The sequence below is a fragment of the Stegastes partitus genome, unplaced genomic scaffold (assembly GCF_000690725.1).
Source record: "Stegastes partitus isolate 25-593 unplaced genomic scaffold, Stegastes_partitus-1.0.2 Scaffold696, whole genome shotgun sequence".
Lineage (NCBI taxonomy): Eukaryota > Metazoa > Chordata > Actinopteri > Pomacentridae > Stegastes > Stegastes partitus.
This window is the reverse complement of record NW_007578427.1, coordinates 131628-155547: the sequence shown is the minus strand read 5'-3', so window position 1 is coordinate 155547 and position 23920 is coordinate 131628. Positions and strand designations below refer to the sequence as shown.

General features: G+C 39.6%; 1 protein-coding gene across 1 annotated transcript; it reads right to left on the bottom strand.

Annotated features, from left to right (window-relative positions):
- Positions 1 to 1283: 1283 nt before the first annotated feature.
- Positions 1284 to 22638, bottom strand: vps41 (VPS41 subunit of HOPS complex). Its single transcript, XM_008290800.1, has 28 exons — positions 22479 to 22638; positions 22141 to 22179; positions 16165 to 16272; positions 14620 to 14697; positions 12840 to 12914; positions 11809 to 11871; positions 11649 to 11714; positions 9942 to 10061; positions 9707 to 9853; positions 9560 to 9626; positions 7519 to 7616; positions 7308 to 7437; positions 7058 to 7173; positions 6842 to 6960; positions 6029 to 6110; positions 5801 to 5893; positions 4689 to 4816; positions 4387 to 4531; positions 4242 to 4283; positions 4099 to 4149; positions 3870 to 4007; positions 3729 to 3783; positions 3517 to 3657; positions 3269 to 3405; positions 2142 to 2241; positions 1994 to 2038; positions 1818 to 1897; positions 1284 to 1616 (listed from the first exon to the last, which is right to left on the bottom strand). Exons 1-28 carry the CDS (start codon positions 22497 to 22499, stop codon positions 1536 to 1538), a joined length of 2565 nt encoding a protein of 854 aa, XP_008289022.1. The 5' UTR covers positions 22500 to 22638; the 3' UTR covers positions 1284 to 1535.
- Positions 22639 to 23920: the final 1282 nt, after the last annotated feature.

The window sequence follows — 23920 nt, the reverse complement described above, 5'->3', positions numbered from 1 at the left end:
GGTCTGATTCATTGTTTTCACAGTTTCTGGCTCTGATAAATGGTGTCATTGTAGTGATTTTTTTTAAATGCCGATCAAACTGATCAGCAGGTTTTGGGGTTCAGAGGATTAAAGTCCAACACATGACTGAGCCTAACAAATCAGTAGGTGCTGAAGCGGCTCCATAAAGGTTTGTTCAAGTTAATGCAATCAGGCCAGTGTTACACAGGTTCAGACTGTGAAGATAAGTGTGTGTGTGCACATGATTCCAAAGCAGTCCAAGAGGTTGAATATGGATCAAATCAATGAGCTCCACAGGAAATAACCTCAGTAACATAAAACCTGCAGGTAGAACACAGTGGCCAGTGTGATGGGACACCCTGGTTAAGCAACAACTCAGGAGCAGTCTGACACTTCCCCAGCATCAGTTTACAGATTAACTGAGCTTAAATTATGTTGAATTTGTTTTATGGAACCGAACCAAAGGACAATAAGTCAGACTAAGCGAAATCCTCAGTTGCTAAATTTGTCAGGTGAAGTGTTGAGAATGTGAACTTTCCTTTATTGACACTAAATCAAGTGAGTCTTCTGTGGGGCATCTGTTGCATTTATACGTTGGGAGTCTGAACACATTTGTATCAGTGGGTTTTAATGTGACATCTTTACAGTATTTTTAGTACTTTTTGAGGAACCAGCAGCTTTTTTCTAAGTCTTAAGTATTTAGATCCTTCAATGAGGTAAAGGAAGCCGTAAAAGCCGCAAAAGTACAATAGTCATTATAGTAATTGTGTTTTTCTTCAAATCTTTGTTGATAAAGAAGAAAGAAAGAACATTTAATCTAAGAAGTGATCAGTGCATCTGAATATTTCACAAAATTTCCAGACTCTCAGTCTATCCAAGCTTTCTATCAACAGTTCTACATATATGTGCACCAAGTAAAGTCGTTGTATGTGGAATTCAAAAGAACAGTCAAATGACACCAATGAATGAGTTGAATAAATTAATGTCTTCTTCCCTGACAACCATTTTCACATGTTTTCTGAGTCATGCAAGTCTGTTCCCAACTACAGACACTCCAGTACAAATCCCAACTGTTTCTTTTTGGAATTATTCAATGAAATCTTTGATAACAACATAAGATAATGTGCATTTCTCTAAGTTTTCCCAGCATTTTGTTGAATGAAATAATTGTTAGCACACTACATATTATGTCAAAGTTGTCGGCCACTTAACTGTCCTTTAACTAAATTCTTTGGTTAAACTGGAATAAAGAAAACACGTGTAATCATCACACACAAACCAAATAGAGTTTTTACATGATTTTATTTTTCAGACATTTCATCACCAACATTAGTGGCGAGCAGAACAAGCACAGCACGTAACAGTTGTTAGGAGCAAATATACACAGACGGTCCAGTGGATATGTTTAGCATTTTTGCCCGCATATAGTTCAGCAACTGGAGGAAAGTGATTTTCTTTGATCATTGCACCGGGGAAGCCAGGGGAAAATGAGACATAAAGCATCAATAATAACAGTGAGAGTGCACGAATCCTTGTTACTTTTTCATCTCGAGGATTCCACTTCCAGGTCCTCGTCTCTTTGCGCTGCAGATGTTACAAAACTGCACCCCAGGAATCTGAGCCGAGGAGGAAGAGGAGAAAGGCACACAAGTCTTACTATGGGACAGCCAAGATGTATTCATTATTTGTATTCTTATTTAAATATATTTTTAAGGGCTGACAAAGATGCAAATGTACCCTTTAAATGTATGTGACAACAAACTTAAAGTTATATTTGAGATTCTCAGATAAAATAAACATACGAGGACATGACTTACTGTTCCTGAAGATGGTAAACATTCCTTGTGAAACATGTGTCTGCAGTGGAACACCACCACATTGAAGGGTTTGGCCATGTCTGAAACACAGGTGTGGAAGCAAACGTTTGCGATAAATAGCTTTTAAATGCCTCATAGCTCTAAAACAGTAGGATCCACTGATTTAAATGACCTACCTGAGGGTAATATTGTAGCGTGACATGACTCACAAATGTTCTCCTCTGAAAAGAAAACCAGAAACAACATGTTCAGGAGGTTGGTTCATTATAATTCACCTCCAATGCTTCTTCAGTAAACAACAATAAAAAAAAAAACTGCACCCACCATCGACTCTGACTCCTCTCATCTGTGTTCGATGCATCTTCTGGAGGAGGGACAGAGAGTCGGCCACCAGGATCTTCTTGCATCCTTCCCTTAGTAGAATCTTAGACACAAGACAACACAAGTCGGTTAATGAAGAAAACAATAAGACGGTAAAAAGTCGACGGAGCGATTTAAAAGTTCCCTCCTATTTATTACAGTAACACAAGTCTTCAGTATAAATGATTATACTTGCAACTTTACACTCTTTTTTTTCTCTTTTATTTAAACAGAGTAGACAAATAGAAGAACAGTGTTTATGGATGTTAACTAATAATAACCTGTAAGGAAAACAAGAGTTTAAATGAGTGTTATTTCTACATTTTAAGGACTTTAATCACGGTTTCTAAGCATCTTTTTGCTAATGTCACATTTTATAAAGTCCTATATAAACATAAAGTCCTGCACCTCTGTGGAGAAGTCAACAAAACCATCTGTGCAGAATGACACGATTGTAATGCCATAAATTATAAAAAAGTAGAAATCTTTGAATTTCCATGATTATTTACTTTAAACTGAAAAAAACCCTGATATCAACATATGCAACATTTTTCCAAGTCACCACGGATGTTACTAGCACTAGAACAAGACGGTGACCCTGCAAACTATAAATACTTTACCACTTAGGCTTTAAATTTGCCTTTCTTCTTGTCTCCTATCTGCTTTGTGAAGCACAGACTGCAGTTCAGCTGAAAAGTCCTTGAATTTTTGTGACGTGGCTGTTGGTTGTTGCTGAGTCATTAATGGCTTCTAAGTTGCACCAAGGAGCAAAGTTTTAGGTTTCTTTTTGCAGAATCTAGTAACTAAAATGATTTATTTTTGGTCATTTTCAAATGAGATGTGTAGAATAAAGTGACTTCAATGAAACATCACAATTTGGAGTTTCGGTTTTCTGAATTAACGGCATGTCAGATGATTCATTCAAGGATCATCAGAAAGTTATAATTTCTGAAGAGCCTCTCTGCTTTTACAGTGCTGGCTCTGATAAATAGTGTCATTTCGGCAATTTTTCTGTAAAGATAACATTCCTTTCCAAGCAGCCGACAGGTAATAGGGTTGAAAAATGATATTTTAAGAGAAGCTCGTCTAACCTGTAGATTGTAATCCTGGAGGATTTTCACGAGTGAATCTCTGAGGTTTGGGATCTCCATGCCTTCCTTTATGCGGTGGATGAGCAGGATGGGATCAACATGAGTGCCGATATTGTTGAGGAGGCCCGTGATGAAAGCTAGAATCAACAACAAGGCGAAAACACAAAGAGAGAAGACATGAATGATAGTTACAGATAACAGGACAGATGTTTATTAGAACTGAGTCGGTAGGAGACGTGGTGTCATACGCGGTTTGTCAATAGAATAAGAGATGAGATCCTCCCACAGCTCTGCGTCGTCCTGCTCTTTAGCAAACTCTATGGCCTTGTCCACGTCCTCCAGCTCCTCCATGATCATCTGCAGGGCTCGTCTGCAGTTCCCCATCCTGCCTGGGAGCAACGTGCCGGATTAGTTTCCTCGTTTCAAATCGCAGACACAGCGGACCTTAATTAACACTTACTGAGCAGGAACACGGTCTCCTCTACAAAGTTCCTCTGCTGACAAATCTCCAGAGCCTGAGTGAGAAGTCAGAGAAGTAACGCCAGATTATTCACGTTTTGTAAATTCTGCAGACGTTAATGTGCGACGGGATGACATGTACCTTCTCAAGAGGGCAGTGTGTGCTGTCTCTCAGGAAAGGTAAGAGATTAGGTCGGTCGTACTCAGCGTACAGGCCGATCTGCCTCTCGTGGTACTTCTGGCCTTTGTGGTGGTCCCGCTTGAACAGTTTGTGGAGGTACTGCGGGAGGAGGGGGGAGTTGTGGTTGAAGTCGCTGTGTGATCAGTTTGATTTTGTGAGCTGAGGTTTTTTTTTTAAAATTTACACTCACCACATGAAGAAGCTCTGGCCTGTCTGCTAGTTCTTCCACCACTCGGTCCGTCTGTTAGCGGAGAGGAAGAAAAAAAGGTTTAGCGGGCAACAGGTTCATCAGAACAATCATAAAAAAGATTCAAGAGAGTCAGGTGCACTCACTGATATCTTGTCTTCATTGTCGAGAAGCATGTCAACAGCTTTCTAAAGACACAAGTTCATACAGTTCTTTACTTACAAATGCAACACAGATTGTATTACAGTCGGTTTGCGATTATGATACAAATGAACGTGTTTTGATTTTCACCTCTTTGTCAAACTCCATGAGGAGGACGATCTTGTCCTCTATGGAGGAGAAAAGGTTGTGTTTGTGGATCAGCTGGTAAACATCTTTGTGCCTCAGCTTCAGGTAGATTTCTAAGGCTCTGTCGTACCGCTGGTCGTAGGTGTATCTGACAGAGCATCAACACAGCGTCAGTGTCAACAAATACCAGTAAGTTATGCTGACCTCCATAAAAATGTCTCTAAAATGATACTTTTGCTATTTAGCTCTAATATTAAAAGGAATCTTGTGTTTTGTGAAGTAATGCACATGTTACGATCACTCACAGCTCCGCCAGCGTGGTGAGCAGAATGCTGTTGGTGGGATACTTCTTCAGTTGATCAGTGACGGCCTGAACAATGGCCATGTTGTTGTAAAGCTCTCCTGGCCATTCCCGGATCAGAGTGGCGAAACCCTTCGTGGAAAGAAAGATGGGCAAAGTATCAGTGAGATTTGGGGGAAACATAAAGCAGCAGGAATGGTAAATGTTCTGCACAGATATGGCGCTTGTCTAACTTGGCGGTGCTCAGAGTTCTTTACAGCGTTACAAAGACTCAAGGGAGAGTTCAACAGTCAAGTTTTTGTTTGCTCTCACAAGCGACTGTTCAACAAGTTCTGCAATAACAATAAGACATTATAAAGAAGAAGCATTCTTTAAAAACAATAGAACAATAGAAAAAACTCCTCACGTTACAAATAAGTATCAATAAGTGTTCAGCGTCTTGCCCGAGGACAGTTCTGCATTCAGAGGAGCCGGGGATCAAATTACAAGCCTTCTGATTAGTGAACAACCTGCTTTCCACCTGAACCGCAGTCGACCTTTTTAATTTGAGTAAGGCAGCATTTTGAGATGGATGTAAATCATGGTACAATTTATCAAAAAGTCATATAAGAAAAATGACTTTATTTTGAAAATTTAGGAGTGAAGACAACCCCAAAAAATTTTGAACTCTAAACACTTCTTTTCCTGCATTCTGGTGACTTTTTATTACCAATTTGTGTCTTTTCTGCATCAATTTATGAAGGAAATGACTTCATTGATTCAGACAATTCAGGCATAATGAAGAAACGTGATGGTGGCTGAAAGTTTGAGGCTCTGGGTTACTAATCCTAATGATGGGGTTCAAGTTTTAGTGTCGCCACAACTTCCAAACAAGTCGGGTTATGTAAAAAAAAAGAAAAAAGAAAAAAGAATCTCAGTGCTGTAATGTATTTGTGACAAATAAAGGCTTCTTTTTCAAAAATAAAACTCTTCTGCTTCTATCGTGTTTTTATTTGCAGATGTTCTAAATATCGACAGGGACATATCCCCTCTAAAATCTACGTCTCTGTGTTCATCAACCAATCAGGTAATACCAGATTTGTTACAGGACTTCAAGATTACAAGACGACAACGTACCTCATAGTCAGTTTTAAGAAATTCATGCAAGATCATTTCATAGATGGCTGGTCTGAGACGCAGGTCTCCTCTGGGCAAATACTGACTGATGGCCTGAAATTAGAAAGAGGTGTCAATATATTGACGAGAGACACAGCTTTCCTCCTTTTCACTGCAGATTTAACAACTTTAAAAATGCAATTAAGGTACAGAAATCTGTTTGCTTAAAACACAGACACTCGGGCCTACCTTCAGCTGTCCGATGGTCTTGAACCGGTACACTTCGTTCTCCCACAGTTCCATGTTTTTCCCGAGAACCTTTTGACACTTCCTGAAAAACGTATTTAAATCATTCAAACCAGACTTTTACAACAGCGGACATGCTTGTTGCTGTCAGAGTCAAATCTCTCAAAAGTAGAGTTGGTGATTCTGGAGAAAGGTTGTTGATATTTATCTAGTTAGCACATTTAGACCGTTACAATGTGCCCGATTTATTTGGTTTGAATCGACCTTAACCCAACATTAATTTTCCAACCTATCATCAGATATCGAACAGTGTGAGAAGATACAGAAAACAGCATTAAAGTTTATATCTGACCTATGAAATAATAGTTACACAAAATCAATCTAAGAAAATAACAAATAACTGAAGGCGTGTATTTCAGATCACCAAACTCTCCTATTACCGATTCTGTAGCCGTGATAAGTTAAAATAAACCTGGAATTCATTCTTTTTAAATATTCTGTAAATCTGTGTGCACTTCATTCAAACTGTCTACAATGGTTTTAAAGCATTTTTTAAAAATAGAATTTTATTACATGTTTTATTTTATTCATTTGTTTTTACATATGTGTATGTATTTTTGTTGTTGTTTTTTTATTTTTTTATTTATTTTTTTTACATATTTTACATACATAAATAACCTTGCTTGCACTGATTCTGTATAGATGATCTGAAAATAGCATTACGTTTATGTAATATGGACAAAAACCAACATACACTTTTTCAAATATCTCATACACACCTTTTATCTGCAGGACACGTAAAAAATAAAAACCTACCGTGCAGCGCTGTCATAGTCTCCCTTCTCCACTAAGTGATTGATGTAAGCCATTCCAATTTTCTGAACATCATGTCTCTTAATGTTTTTGAAGCTGATCTCTGCGGCCATCAGTGCCTCCTGTCACAGTTAAACCACATTAACGGGACACAGAATTAAACCCTGACATATCCGACCGTAACCTTTAGCAGCATTCGTACCGTTCAACAACACAAACCTCATATTTCTTCTTTTCAAGCAGCCAATCAATATGGTCATCCTGGTCCCGCTCCTTGGCCACAACGATGTCTTTGGGACTGATGATGTAGAAGAGCGACTCTCCCTCTGCATGCTCTGTTAATGAAAATACATTTATGGCTCTGCGTGCAGCGCATTACAGCTGACATTTGATAGTCGATGCATAATGAAATCAGGACGCAGTAAAAGGCTGTGTGACATTTCTGCCAGGGCGGGTTTTATAGTCTCACCGAGGCGGTAGTCTCTGCACTCGTTGTCTTGGAAGTTGCGCACCGTCAGCGCGTCTGAGGAAATCTCCTCGCAGCTCTCAGGGAGAGGCTGGATGATGTCCAGACGAGGCCGCGCACGAAACTCCTCATCCTACACACACATATGATGGGTGATAAAGTACTTTTCTGTACTTATATCTCCTTTATATATGTATTTAAACATCATAGCTACCATTTGATCGGAGTTTTCCTTCACAAAGAACAGTGTGACCAGCTGATCTGCCAGCGGGGCCAAACCACTGATGAAGAACTCTGTTTCAAACGCAGACACTGAAAGAAACGCAGAAACACCTTTGAAATATTTCACAGGTGAACGACTGAGTGAAGCTATAAAGAGAGCTGAGGGGGTTTAGGGTGACAGGATTTAATTATATCGATTCTTTGCTTTGTATCACACGTCTGTTGGCTTTATAACAGCTAAACTGAATCCCTGTTATCTGTCTGTGAAGGAAACTGTTCAGCGGAATATGTGTGAAAGTGAACCAGAAAGAGAAACCGAATCAAATCGTCCTTATTTATGGTGCATTTAATGCAGTCATATGTTGGATTCTTAACACAGTTTTTTTCTGAGTGTATTTTGATGTTGCATCTTTACAAGATTTACTTTTTAGGAACTGAGAAAAGCAGCTTTGTTCTGAGTCTGACAACCACTTTAACTTCATCTAATGCCGCTGAATGACAGGTTCTTCTAATAAAAGTACTACAGTGAAAAATAAAGCATCAAAAAACGCTTAAAGAGCCTAAAGTTAAAGGAACTGGACCGAATGACCCATGTCAAAATCATATATATTATAATACTGGATTACTAGCACTGATTCATAAATCACTCTAATGTTGCAGGTAGAGATAATTTTATTTACTTCATACACTGCTGAACAGCCTAAACTAGAATAATACTTTATCATTTATTAGCTGATTTACATATTAAACATCTTAATATGCAAAGTTCTAGTAAATAAAGCTTTAAAATAAATGGAGTTAAGTCTAAAGTGCATTATCTGGATTTGAAATATAACGGGGTTGAAGTAAAAAGTGCCAGTATTTAGAAATACTTAAATACAAATGATCCTTAAGTACAGTAATTATGTAAATGTCCTTGGCTACATTCAGCCAATGCCTTCTACTGCAGTCTGCTGTCAAAATACTACTAAAGTTAAAGTACAAAAGTTTTAGCATCAACATATACTTAAAGTACCCAAAGTTAAAGCCCATTTAAGAATCATATATATTACATCATACATCAGTTCATACATCACTTTAATGTTGCAGCTGATGCCAACTTTAAATACCTTAAAAGGCTGGGTAATAATGTAATAATAATATACCATAATTTACTACTTCCTTTATATAATAATAATCTGAATCTGCAAAATAATTAGTAACTAAGGCTTCAAACAACTGTGGTTGAGCACAAAGCACAAATATTTAGGTAGTGTACAGAAAAATTGTACTTAAGTAAACATATTTCTTGTACTTTTATCCTATTTGGAGGATCATAACATTGTAATAATACAATTCTAAGAAAGCCAAACAGAATTCAGAAACAAAGGATGACCAAGAAGGTAATTCATTCAATGCACAGGCTTCATTAGAGACCCCCTCTGGTGAACACCAAGATTTTTATCTTGTCAGCATGCCAATTTGGTGTTTTTTTATATAACAGAAGACATATCATGAGTAAAATAAGCACTCCTCACCGTGGCGGAGCATTTCTGCCTTGATGCTTTAGATTTCCTGGGTTTGATTCATAACAAACCAGGAACCAAACCTGTCAGCGGTCAGTGTGTGGCTTCCTGCATCACTATTCGTCATCAGAATCAGTTTCCTGCGTGAACATTGGCTAAATTACTCTAATAATAGGACTTGTCAGTGTGTAGCTTAGAGTAGTTTACTACAGTGTTTCAGCAGTTATAGGTGAGCTGGTGTGCTGAGCTGCAGCGAACAGGGAGTCGTGGATGGACAAAGAGACTTCATTGGTCTGCAACAGTCCAGTGTTGAAGCCTTTTTAGGGAAGGAACACATTATTTTTGTTCTTGAAAAACTTCTAAATATGTAACTTTGATATATGGAGATGAGTTTTCAGGGGCTTCGTGAACAACCAGAGCGGGACTTTAAGTGATAGTCATAGTATAATTCACAGTGTCAGCCTTTTTAGCTGCCTCATATTGAGAGGATAACATGACTTTTATTGTGACGGCTGCTCTGGTTCTCACCTATTTCCACATAGCGGCTGGGCAGATCTCTCATTTCAGTAGGATTTCGCTCTTTCACGACACAAATCTGATGGAAAAAAAAAGAAAATTGCAATGAAAAACAGTCACAGTGCCTGTAATACTTGGTCAAATGAACAAGAAACAAACCTTAATGGAAGAACCCCAGCCGACAATAAGGGTGGTGTTGTCTTTCCAGCACAGACTGCACGGGTACATGTCGGGCCTCAAAGCTACGTTATCCCTCAACACGTTGGTGATCCGCTGCTTTGTGCTGATGTCATAGATTTTAACTCCCTAAAAAAACACGAGGAGGATAACATGAGCATCTTTACATTGCACAAACAGTGTGACTGGAGTTAGGTAGATGTCACAGAACACTCACCACATTATTGGCCCATGCAATCAGGTTGGCTCTCCACTGGATGTTAGTGATGGTGCCCTCGCCTTCGTGCAGAACCGACGTCTTCCAGCGATTCAGCCAGTTTCTTTCATACAGAAGAAGCTTAGAGGAGGAAATCAGGACAACATTTAACACCGAAAAGCAACTCAGGAGTGCAGCAGCGCAGCTCCACCTACAGAGGGCAGTAGATGAACAGCACATTGCACAGGATCGAGCTGCTACGTGGATGAAGCAGAAGCAGCAGATTTAACTTAAACTGCAAATAATGAACCTGATTTTCCCCCTTAAACGCAGACTTAACTCCACTTCAGAGCATTTCAGGACAAAGAAAATGAAGACAGAGTGCTCATTTGACTTCACATTAGCTTCACATTCGCTGGTGGGAGAAGTCATTGTGAGGATTCACTTGGCTGATGTGATTTGTGAGTCAGAGATGGTGTTAAAAACCATAAAGGAAGAGTTGAAAATGCGTTTCAAGAATGATTTCATAAATTCTTTCTTACTCTCATCATAATGGCTACAGCCTCTTTTGGATACGCACCATTTATTAGACATTTTAAGTGGTGCGGAATTCAGAAGTAAGTCCTTAAACAAAAGTTCATTACGTGCTCATGCTATAGTTTAACTCACATGTCTTCTAACAGAGGTACGGGGAGTGCCGTGTGTTTTTAACCACAACGCAACGTGGCATTGACGGGCTGCAGACTGACTTCATCAATAGCAGTTTAATGTTCAGGCCTTGTACTGTACATTCTGCAGAGGACAAAGCCTGTCATTCACATTCCCTGCATTGTTACTGTCCCCTCCATATAAACTGATACGAAAAAAAAGCGCCCAAAAAGTGCATAATATTACCAAGGAGGCCGCCAGAAGGTTGTATAGGCTCTTTAATTCAGCAGTTGGGCTATGTTAATAAACAGTTTGCTCTACAAAGAGATGATATGACAAAAGAACTGGGGAGACAAAATTGAATTTCCTTTGACAGGATGTGGCTCCCGTTGAGGCTTATTGATTTTCATCACAGGCACCTTGTGGAGGCCTTCACAACTTGGAGCTGAGAGGAATCAGCGCCAATTGAACGAAAATGGCACTAACAATGGAGTTTCATGGAAAAAGTTTCCCCTCACCCCTGTTGTATAAATGTCAGTATACTTTATTTATAGACGGCTGTGCAATGACGCCACATCAGTGCAGTTTATAGTAGTGTAGTAGGCGTGCTGTAATAGGCAGCTGGTTCTACTTCCGAAAAACAAAATGACAAATCTAATGTCTAAAATACTTTTCACCTTCCGCAATGACATATCTACCAGAGACAACTTCCAGGAAAGAGATCACTGTATGCGCCCGGAAATCCAAAGACTATGTACCCTCTTGATAATGACATCTATTTGCTGTGCTTGTGAAGCATTGCCTTTCAAACACTGTTGAGCGAACAGCACTTTGTGAAAATGGGCAGCTCTCCCGAGAGCACTCCAGCAAAGAGACAGAAAAGTAAGAGCCTTTCACACCAGACAAAGGCCTGTGCATCGCCTTCAGCCGAGCCAAAGTGAGACAGCTTGCAGGATTCGGTTTTACCCGGACACAATCAGGATGAATCACTGCAGCAGGAAATGTAAAAAAAAAAAGCAACAAAAAAAAAAACACTGACACATAATGAATGCACAAATAAAAAGTGGTATTTGAACCTACCTTGTTGCCTCCGGTGACAAACTGTTTGTAATTCGATCTGGTGAACTGAGGGTGTAACGCAACCACCTGCAGAAAACATTCAAGAGAGTGAATTAGACTTTTCGTCATGACACAACTCATGTACGACAAAACGCTGTGAATGACGAGAAAAAAAACTTACTTTGACGGGACAGTCAAAGTTCTCGTGGAAGCCCTCTCTCGTGTAGAGGCCGAATACTTGAACCTGAAACAGAGACGAGGCAGCAGAAAGGTGAATAACTCAAAATTTCTCCTTTAATTGCTGCCTCTGCAACTATCGGAGGCCAGCGGGGGGAAGAGCGGTCAGAAAACACTTTGATTGGCTCCCTACTTCTCCGCTGGGTCACCAATTAGTGGACAAGTTGATTCTTTGAACCCTGCAGGGTTTAGAACAGAAGTCCTAATCTTAGACTTGACCGCAGCCTCAGTCGGCTACAGTAGGCTCTAATGTACCATTAAAGTACATGACACCCACTTTTCCTTTATCCGAAGCCCCAAAAAGAGAAATGTTTTAAAGATGTGGGAATAATATGAAACTCTGATGCTATCTCTCTTCTTGAGCCGCATCAGTGATTAGGGATTAAGTTAGATTTCAAAGGATTAAAAGCCAACTGAATTGGTGAGGGCAAACAATTGCTGTAGCATTGATTTTAATTGTCTGCTCCACTTTTTGTGCGACAAGATCTTGTTTTCTGCCACCAGAGTGCTGGAAGTAGGGGGAGGGCGATATCAGAGAGCATATCTTGACTGCAAAATCCATGAAGGATGGTGGTAATGATGAGAAGAGACAAGATAACAGCAAGGTGGAGAACATGGAGAGGGTATCCATAGACGGCTGATGGCTGACTGACAGCTCGACGGATCTGAGTGCAATCCTTTCCCCCTACTCTTCAAAATTGTTACAAGCTTTTTATAAATTCCCGCATCATGAAAAAAATATGGCTTTATGTGTAGATATGGTGAAGATAAAACTCCAGGTTAATGCTCTGATTGTGGAAGAAGTGCCTTCTAAAAATTCACTCCCCAAGCAGCTCAAGTTCCAAATCATTAGCATAAAGTTTAAGGCCGATAAGATGAGTTTTAGACGAATTATGAGAGATGAAAAACACCGATCGGTCCAAGGATCAGTGACCAGCGGTGATGAGTGAGGGGTGGGGGGGGGGGAGATCTCACCTTCCCATCCTCGGAGCAGATGCCCACATGCTCTCCACTTTCATCCAGACTGATCTGGTTGATCTTCACCGAACTCTGAGGAGACACAATATCACAGCATCTTTTTTATAGAGGTGGGCGAATATCATTGTGGCTGGCCAAATGTTGCTGGCTGACATTTTACCCCAACTAAGTGAAATGCCAGGAAAAGCAAAAGGCAAAAAAAAGTGAGTGTGTAATAGATGCATGGCCCCATATGTGTCAATGCATAGAGAGTGCACTAATACTGAGAATGTTAGGGGTCCCTTCCACTGCTGGTGCTCTTAAATTTAGGGCTCTTAAGATAAAAGGATCAACCAAATGGCATAAATTACAGCAAATGTTGCTTCAAAAACATCCCTGAAGTGAAGACGCCGGTGCCTCTGTGTGGAGTAAGGCAAAAAAAAAAAGAAGTTGTTTTGCGTATCATACATTTACAATGTCTCCACTGCAGCACCTATTTGGTCATCATATGAAATCCTTCTGATCTGATCATTCTGAAACAGATCCAGCAGCCGGAATTCAGCGGCGTCTCTTCTGCTTAGAAAAACAACTTCCTTGTTTCTTTCGGGCAACGGCTGATAACCGGCAACGCGTTCTTTAGGTGAGAAGCACTTGAATCAACATGCTCAGCAGGAACACTACAGTCAGAAGTGCAGGTCCAGCAATGTGATGTAAAACTGCTCATTTGTGACGACCAAATCAGCCCTGATTACGGATTTATTTTAGACTTGCAAATTAAATTACTGCTGGGAGTTTATTTCCTTCAGATAAAGGGAGCAAGAATGTACAGGGGAAGTAAACAGGGGCACTAAATCGGATTATGTAATGTCATTTCTGGCTATAAACTCCACACATACATTACTTTGGTGAAATCTTCCTTCTATGTGAAACCTCAAACTAACAGCATTTTGTCTGCAGGGCTTCAGCTCACTGTGGACACCGAGGTCTGTCCTTGGTTCTTTGTCTCAGGAATTTAGAAGTTTCATCAAGCAAAAGGAGGTTTGCATCCTACAGAGTGCTTTATGGGCCACTGTTGTTTAGACTCAGTATGTTAATGCGGCTGTAGACTCCAGGTCGACCGGCTGGTCGATACGTTTTCATCTGATCAAATTCTCTTTGGTTTAACGATGAGAATTTGGTCAGATGAGGACAAAAGGACGAAAGCGCTACGTCAGGAGTCTTCCACAATTAATCCATTATTTTTGAAGGTGGGAGGAACAGGATACCCATAAACGCTGCTTTGTTTTTCACCTTTAAGCTCACCAGCCTAATAGAGACTGGTAAGTGTAAATGATTTAACATTCACATGGAGTCAATACAAAACTACTTGACATCATGTTTAAGAAGTCGTTGGATCAGATATTCAGCTTTCTGTCGATTATTATTGTTTGTTAGCTCATTACCAATGAGGAATAGCCTTTTGACACTGGAGCATAAATGTTGAAAGGTTCATCATTATGTTGGACAAATGCAAAAATAAGTAAACAAAGATCTTTATTAGTCTATTAGTTTTAATATTGTTAAGTTTCTAACTGATGACAGCAAGTTAAGGAATCACAACAGTGGTTTCAATTCATCTACCGTGGACCCTGAATGTCTGTTCGTGGCAAAACCATCCAATAGTTGTTGATGTATTTCAGTCTGGGCCAGAGCAGTGGATCCACTGACAGACTATCAGTATTCATAGAGCTAACAAAGCCTAAAATGGTATGACATGTATAAGCAAATCTGAAGAATCTAATCATTTTAATGTACTCACAATCTCAAACTTCTGAGTTACATTTCCTTGGATGTCCAGCAGGAACACCTTTCCAAAATGGGTACCTAGAGCGAGAAACTGAAAGCAGAAAAATGTGATGTAAATTAAAGCAGAAGACAACCAGTTTGAGATTTTAGGGAAGAAAAAAAAAACCTCCTGTGTTTAAGCAGGCTGTGGGAGAGGATAAAAAATATTTCCTGGAGCTGCAGTGACATGGGCAGAGTGGGGATTGGGTGGGCTTGGAGGCAAAACTGTGAAATTGCAGGGGGTGGAAAAGCCCTATTTATTAAAGCAGACAGTGTGAAATGGCATTTTTTTTCTCCTCAAATTAAAATGCTTAAGCATAATAAATGCACTGTACATCTGACTTCTTCCCATGCAACCCAATCACCTCCCTGCCCAGCGCAGAGCTATTATTTCTACTGAGCAGCAACTGGTTTCTGTGTTTTGTGCTTCAGCAGAAGCTCACGTGCGCATATGGACGTGTGTGTGTGTGCGAGTGTGTACGAGTGTGTACGTGGGTCCACCGGGACAAAAAAATTATAGAAACTGGGGGCTTTTGGCATTAGATTAAGTGTGTGTTCTTCCACCCCAGCCCCTGCTCCATGCCCTCCTCCTAATCCCCCTCCCTTCTCGACCAGCATGTGGATGTGCGGCGAGCCCACCATGCTTCAGTGCAGTCTATAATGAAATGCTTATATTTACAGGCACAGCTGAGCATGTCAGACAGAGCCCCTGCAATCTCCCCAAATAAAATAACCAAAAATAAATAAATAAAGGGTTCAACCTTGTGAGGCGGAGCGACTTTTAAAGGGATTTATCAGAATGGAATTGTTCAAATGAAATTCCGATTCAGACACTTAAAATATGAGGCAACATAAGGCAATATGTGCCGTGTGTGGCTTTAAGGTGGTGGGAGTTTGCCACGGCGGAGGGGGGGCTGCTCTGACCACACACACAGGTAGCTGCATGGCAGAAGGTACATAAGCACAGAAATCCCAGGAAGAAAGACAGTCACATCAAATTTAGAATTTCACCAAAGCAGTCTCGCACCGCGGCACGGCTGCTGTGTTGAGGTTAAAAAAAGAAGAGACCAAATCCTCAAAGTAAAAATAAATAAATGAAAATCAATAGTGGTTAATAAAACATCAGGTGAGGAGACATAACTGGGTATGACTTTTGCTCTGCTCAGGCGTGCAAGTGTGCTGCTGGTGCCACGACGATTAAACATCTCGCCGAGAGTGGCCCTCTTAAAAATATCAACATTCGACAAACAAGAGGAGAGGAGCGAAAAATACGTAAGAGTGGGAATAAGAAGGGGAGAAGACAATGGCGCCTGGTGTCTTTTGATGCACCTCCCTGAGAGGAAAAGCAGGGGAAGGTGAGAAAAGAATGGCCTGCCTTTACAGATTGAGCAGAAGGGATGGAAACCAACTTTGAAGATGACATCTCTCAAATGTGTTCATAAACAATGTGAAATCTCTTCTTGAGATGGGTGGACTTGAAGCTGAAATGCCCTTGTGGGTGGCGGATTATAACGTCTACCTTGTCATGGACGGTCATACAGCTGGCTGCGTCGTTCTGGAGGATTTCTGTCACCCCATTGGAGAGCCTCTCGTACTTCAGCTTGGGCTCCTCCTCGCTGTCCTCCTCCTGGTGGAGAAAGCAGTCTCCTGAGATGTAACATTCTCTTAAAGGTATTCATCACAGAAGTGTCACCTCACAAACTTTGCAGCTGCCAATGCTTTTAGAAAGCCATGCAGTGAACTGAAATTTTGAAAAAAAAAAAATGTTCACCTCCAATAGTGTTCTGTCTTCAAACGTGATCTTTGATTTAAAAAAAAAAAAAAAAAAGTGAAAACTTTTACAAGAAGGCAGCATAACTTCATATGCTCCCAGTGCAGCTTAAAGGCACCCTGTTGAGCTTTTGACCACTAGTGGCTCTCCAGAGCAGCATTTTAATATTTGGATCCCTGTTTCATTGGGTTCATACATGCAAGCAGTCAAGCGTGCAGATGTGTAGAAACGTGTGCGAAGTAATTTACATTTTTTCCCTCCTGGTGGTGGAAGCACGCCCAAAAAAACACTAATAATGCTCCAACAAAGGTAGTTTTAAATGCTTAAAAATCAGCAGCACAAGTGTATTATGACAAGTGTTTGGATGAGAAACAGCAACTGCACTGCTGCACAATAACCCCTAAAATGAGAATTAGTTTGATGAACGTTGGATCACATTTACTCAATGTGATTATTTTGTGTTTTAAAACGACTTTTACATTTAAATAGAGCGCTGCCTCCAGTTTATTGCAAGAAGCCAAAATTGAAATCAAATCATGCAGCCCTCAAAAATGCAAATATAACTTTTGGTTGTTTACAAGAATGCTCCACAGGGCACCTTTAAGTCCATCACACTTAAAATAAGCTTTAAATAATAGTGTTTGAAGAGCGAAATGGTTAAAACGCAACATTAAAACATGAATAAGGATATTTTTCTTACACAATTATTAAATTGTATGAAAAAATCCAATTTAATTACTTACATAATACATATATATAATATAGATAATCTATATTTTGCTTGGAATTTCAAATTTGACCGGAGAATTTTGATAAATTATTACATCCTACTATCTTATCATCACAATGACATAACAAAAAAATAGTCCATAAACAGATGACTTGTCATTTTAAGGATTTGTTGCAGACATCAGCTGATTTTTGCTTATTTTTTTTTTAACAAATTCCAGACAGAATCTGGGATAACATGAGTCAACATTTATCTAGATTTATCTAGAACAAGGTTAAACATCCATTTAGGGCTGCTCAGAGTAAACAGCTGACTTTTATGTCCTGAGGCATCATTTTGTCCACCACATAAGAAACATTGTAAAAATAAAATAAAATAGAATAAAAAGCCCCAGTATATTATTCTAAAAAGCCAGATTCTATTTCTGCTGAAGCGTTTCTAACCAAACATATGTAATTAACTATGACATTGGATGAAGAAAAGCATTAAATCTTTATATTTGAGTGTCTGGAACCAGAGAGTATTTGGCTTGCAAAATGATCAAAACATATATTTGTCTACTCGTTTTCTCCTGTTCATCCATTTGCATACACAATACTAGTGTATCAAAAAGGCACAACAGTAAGTGGCAGCATTCCTACAACAATTTCCAAGCCCCAATAACTAATAATATGTATCTAATTCATTTTGGGAGGCTGGTGTGTGCACATGTGTGTATGAGGAGATATATGCACAAAGACAAACTTCCATTACCTTGTTTGAAATGCAGGATAAAACAATTTTCATCTCTTCATGAGGCTGTTCATCCCCAGTGAAAATACATGAATTTAGTCTTTTTCATAAAGCAAACTTAAGGTATTCTACTGTGTTACACTTTCCAGCATGAGTCAACATTTGCGGCCAGTCACAGCCTGAATATTACTCATAATTCAGTTTATAACCAATGCTGCACAGTCTGTGGCTGCCCAGAGGGTGCATCAACTCAAAACATTGTCTGCCATTATGTGCTACTGGGTTGGAGGTGGGGGACAATAGCGTGGAAAAAATGTTATTTTCAAAAACAATCCTTTCCCACTCAACAACGCTATATCTAGGCTATTTCCTGTGTATTCTGGTTGTGAGATTTCTGATGCGAGGGCATTTGTCACGGGTTTCAAAGGCGTATCAAACAACAAAGGAAAACTTCATCCCCAGAGAGAAACTACCCATTTTAAAACTTTTGCCATCTCTTGTAAGTTGCTCTTTGTTTTGTCAACTACTGAGCTGGCCTTTGTGTTGTAACCATTTTTGCCATTTTCTTTGCCTGTTGGCTGGTAAAAAAACAACAACAGGTTGAGCTTTTGCTTGTGTGTAAAATACTGCTTTACATGCACCACTGCAATGGTTAGGATGAGAATAGAAGGCATGTCCCCTTCAATGTAAAAAAAAGAAGAAAAAAAAAGAATCATCCTGACACCTACATCATCCGTCTCAAACACAAGACAAACAAAACCAATGCAGATGTTTCTACAGATGTTTCTACAGCATACACAGCACATGTGAAAATGATGTGACTCAAGTGCTGTATTACAAAAGCACCACATAAGATGAGCTGTAAATCAGTGTTGTTAATGCTTCCAACAGAGCTGCAGAAACTTCTCTGTGACTTAAAGCTCCTGCTGTAACCTTTCCTTGTGTGCTTTTTGGGACCATCGAAGTGTATTTTGTAACTGGCTTTCTTCTAATTTGCCCTTTTGTTTTCTCATCTTGCTCACTTCGTCTGTGATATTTTGTCATATTCGTTACAACATCTCTTTTAAAGACAAAAGCTAGAATCAAGGAAGACTCATTTGTGTTTTTGGAGCATCTTAAGAGCATGTTATGGGAGTAAATTGTACCAAAAGAAACCAGTTATTCTTTCTTTTTTCTTTAACTCTCTGAACTCCAACGAAGTTTATGGGTGTTTTTGCTGCCCACACATATAGAGCTTATGCCAGGGGTGTCAAACTGCGGTCCTCGAGGGCCGCAATCCTGCATGTTTTAGACGTTTCCCTCTTCCAACACACCTGATTCAAATGATCAGCTCATCATCAAGCTCTGCAGAAGTCTGATAACGATCCTGATGATTTGAATCAGGTGTGGTGGAAGAAGGAAACATCTAAAACATGCAGGATTGCGGCCCTCGAGGACCGGATGTCGACACCCCTGGCTTATGTGTTAGTTCAGACAGGCACGGAGTCAGGGCGTCACAAGGCCCTTTCGGTCCAATCGTTCATTGCTTAAGTCCAGCCCACCCACTTAGTGTGCTTTATAACTGAGGCGGCGTTCATTCATTCTACCCGGTCCTCCGGCTCACCAGCCTCTGCAGATCGACAAATCGCCTCCTCCTCCCTAACCACCTCCTGTTTTAAAACAGTTCAATTTCATAACCATCTATTAAATAACCAATCATTCTCACCCAGCCAGTCGAGGCAGATGGCCGCCTTTCCTGAGCCTGGTTCTGCCGGAGGTTGCTCAGAGAGTCCAAAGGCAACTTTGGATTGTTGGGTTCTCTGTTTAAATTTGCAAGGTGTTCATCTTACCATGTCAAGCACTATGTGGTGACATATGTTGTAAATTGCGCTATACAAATAAAATTGAATTGAGAATTGAATTGAATTGAATTTCAGTGAATAACCCCGGTTGTTTCCCACATCGTGGGACTACAGGATGCAGATGGTTCATTATTGTACCCTGGAACTATGTAATCTGGACTTTGTAAAGTGAAGCCCATTTAGTTTGTCTCCTTGTTCTTGTGTTTATACTGTATTTATTTGAATATTGTGAATTTAAGGCTCTGCTGGGGGGGGTTTGTGATCTCAGGGATTATCTGTGTCACGCTTGCTCAGATTATTCCAGAGCATCACTCGAGCAGAGTCACTGCCAAACTCAAATGCCTGTGATCCCAAATAAATGGGTAAAATTGACAAAGTGTCCTGTCTGAACTTTAGTCACTGTGGGCTCATTTTTCACTGCAATATAAAGTCCTGCACCTGTATGGAAACAGCACAACCATGGTTCAAGGATGTTCAAGGAGGTCAAAAGTCTGCCTTTTATGCTCTGTGAAAGAGTTGTAATGCCAAAAACTATGAACAAAAAAGACAAAAATGAAAGAATGAAGAATTAACACGTGCAACATTTTTGTTTTTCACAGGTTGTTTTTGTTTTGTCCACAGGTGTTACAGATATTGGGGATAAAAATGGGGTCTCCAAATTAATTGACAAACCTGTTTACATCATACAACCTCTACAAATCAAGCATTTGTCTGCATGTTCCCTCTTTGAAGATGTTTCACCATGGTGCATGTTTTTTCCAACAACTTGCTGATGATTTGGTATTCTGTATACTGTTTTTGAGTCACGCTGCATTTATTTTATTTATTCAGCATTTCTCTCTCAATCCCTATTATTGTCTCCCATCTGCTCAGTGTAAACACAGCCTGCAAGCCACCTGAGAAGTTCTGAATTCTTGTCACATGACTGTTGGTTACAGCTAAATCAGTCGGAGCTTCTCGGCTGTTCTGAGGAATTATTTTTCCTTTTTCCTCCCCCTTTTTACAGAGTCTACTGCAAATGGTTTAAGTTTGGTAAATCTTTGAAGGAAATTTTTTTTCACAAGAGCATGTAAAAGCTGAAAATCTAACAATTCTTTCTGTTTTACGGTTTCTAGCTGTGATAAATAGTTTAATTTTGGTGATGTTCTTAAAGAAAACACAAACGTGATGGCCTGTTTTGGGGTTCAGAGGGTTAAAGTGAACTAAGAATTGATCAGACAAGTTGTAATGACAAGGAAAAAATTGTAAAGGTTAAAGTATGAATTAAAATAAATGGTTTTGGGCATAAAGTGAGGAAAATCAGTTCAATAATATACTGTTTTTATCTATTTTGTCTCAGGGTTTGATCATTGGTATTCCACGGTTAAAAATTAAACATCTTTCCTTCACTAGGCATCAAAACAAGATCAAGCAAAGACACTCAGCAAGCTTGCTGCTGCATTTTGCCATCACAAATCAAAGTGGTCTGAGAATTACAAATTATAAAACCAGGTACGAGTAAACCTCTGTTTATCCAAAGCCACAATTCTGACAAATTGTTACCCTGCTCATTTCTTCGGTGTACAGCAAACAGACCTTACTGCCTTCACCCAGCAACACCGCTGTCAACCGCAGCAGACACCAGGCCAGCTGCAGTATATTGCAGCATTCTAAGCAAATAATCAGCTGTTTGCAGCCACTTGGAGGAGACACACAACCCCACAGTCTGTAGTGCTGTTTTCCTGCGAGTGTTTTTGTCCTACAGTCCTGAACACATGGCGCACAGAGAGAAAACAAGATGTAGGAGCTCTTTCTATTTACAAGCCTGGAATTTTTCTGCTTTCCTTCAGCTCACTCTTAACTCTTTTCTTGAGAGAGGTGCAGGTGTCCAACGCAGCCTATCCCTTATATTTCATTCCACTCTCTGCTTCCTATAAAGACAAATCCCCCTTCCTGCCAGGTTGATGTGTAATGTTATATTTTATTTAGCCCATGTGTGATTCTCAGAAGCACAGGTGTACTGTAACATGCCAAAGTTCAGTCATACTATTGATGGATCTGGAAAGCTATCTGTAATTCATGAGTGTTTGACACCTCTCAAAAACCTGACAAAGATCCTTCAGGGATCAAGCTGTGCTGATAAAGGCTGCCTATGTATTACAGTCCTTTCAGTAAGCAGGAAGCTTTATTTGAGTCCAGAAATCACTCATGCTTGACAGAACTATGCACACCCCTGACACTGACAATATGTTGCTGTTGATGCATTTCTACATCAACATAGTGGTGCAACTGCATGACATTTTTAGGTCTAGTTTTTCCTTATTGCTGTGCATCTTTATAAGCTTGTCTTTACGGATATAAAGTCATCCTAACATGCGTCTTTTCAGGAAAAAATAAATAAAAAATGGCAGCACATAATGATACAGCAGCTGCGGTTCTTACCTCAGACTCATCTGTGAATTCCTCACTTGGTTTCCTTCCCTGAATGAAGAGACACGTTGAGTTTTGATTAAAGTAAGACACCAAAGTTTACATTTGGAGGCTGGTGCATGTGCATTTAAACTACTGCATTTTTTTGGAGATTAAATACAGACATAGCACCACTGTCAAGCTCTAACATCCCGATTTTATCCCCTCCACGCTACAGACACGTCATATAACAAGCCATATCATAACAAAAAGCAGCTGACAACATGTTTATCAACATTTCTGGTGTGTTTTGATGCAGCTATGTATAAAACATCAACATTAGCCAGCTAGCATTAGCATGATGTGCTTACCTCTTCCTCCACTTCCGCCATTGTTAGATTCGTTAGCGGTATATCCGAAGACAATTGTTATAATATTTCAACATGTGTGACGAAAACACATGTTGAAAATCCGCTCAATGTGTGTTTTGTGCCTAAAAATGTCCACTATAACGTTACAACAAAGTGAATTGTTGTTATCGAAGCCAGCTGCCTGTCATAAGTTAAATCACATGACTGAGTCAAAGCCGTGAGGCATTGTGGGTATTGAAGTCTTCCACACGGAGGGGCGACGCCAACGGCCGAGACGAGGGATGGACTCAGCAACTAATAAAAAGAACAGGTGACAACTTACATGTGTTTTGTATTTTTTGTCCTAAAAAGTCCGCGCACGTTTGAAATTAGGTTTTAGTCGCTTTAAACTCGTTTTTTTTCACGTTTCAGACAGCACGTTTCTGAAGGAAATGTCTTCAAGCGAAACTGAGAAAGTCTTGAACTGCGTCAAGAGCAGGTATGTAAAAACCACAAATCACAGCCTCACGGACGTTTTATTACACCAGCCTTAACAGTTTGAACAGGTGCCAAATGCTATAAATTAAAACTGGACTATTGTCCTCCAAACTTTTCCCAACGGGATAAAACGGTTGATTGGTGCTGAGATTAAATCATGTGGTGAAAAGTAGCCAAGTCAGTACATTTACTCAAGTACCAGTGGTACTGCTGGAGTATTTCAGTTTTATTTAACTTCATATATCTTTTATCTTACATTTTAAGAAGAAATATTGTGAATTGCTTTCACTACATTTGCTGTTTACCCTTTTCACCTTCAAAACATATAATAAATGTAGTATTTTAATCCAGTAGTAGCAGGTCAGACACCTTCACAACAGCCACATACAACATTAAACTACCATATACATCAATTAACCCATGATAATTAAAAACAAGCAGTATAATATGACACTTAAAATGGTATTTTTGCTCTACAATGGGTGCTTTTTACACGTTCCTACATGTATGTAAGTAGATCTGCAGAATACAGAAGATTAACTTATATGGTACCTCCTCCACTGAGTAAAAAGCAGTATTAAATTATATATGTCCTCTTTGATTGTGTGAGGAACAAAACTGCATGGATACAAGCGTTATTATCAAAACTTAAAAGTGCATATTGTGCAGAATGGGCCCTTTTATCTTGATTAATTAATGTTAGCGGTCAGATAAATGCTCTAAAGTAAAATGTACAGTATTTTCATGGGTAAAGTGGCATAAAAGACAATTGTACAGCACCGCACTAGTTTTTTTTTCCACTCTTGAACAGCTCTTGGAGGGAATTCTGAACCCATCACCAACAAAGAAAAATCCTTTTATTAAAAACGCATGCAAACAACCAAAACTTTACACATAAAAAACCATCTTAAATGATTTTTAATGCGTGTTTCAATCACACTAGTCATTGGTTTTGCATATTTGCA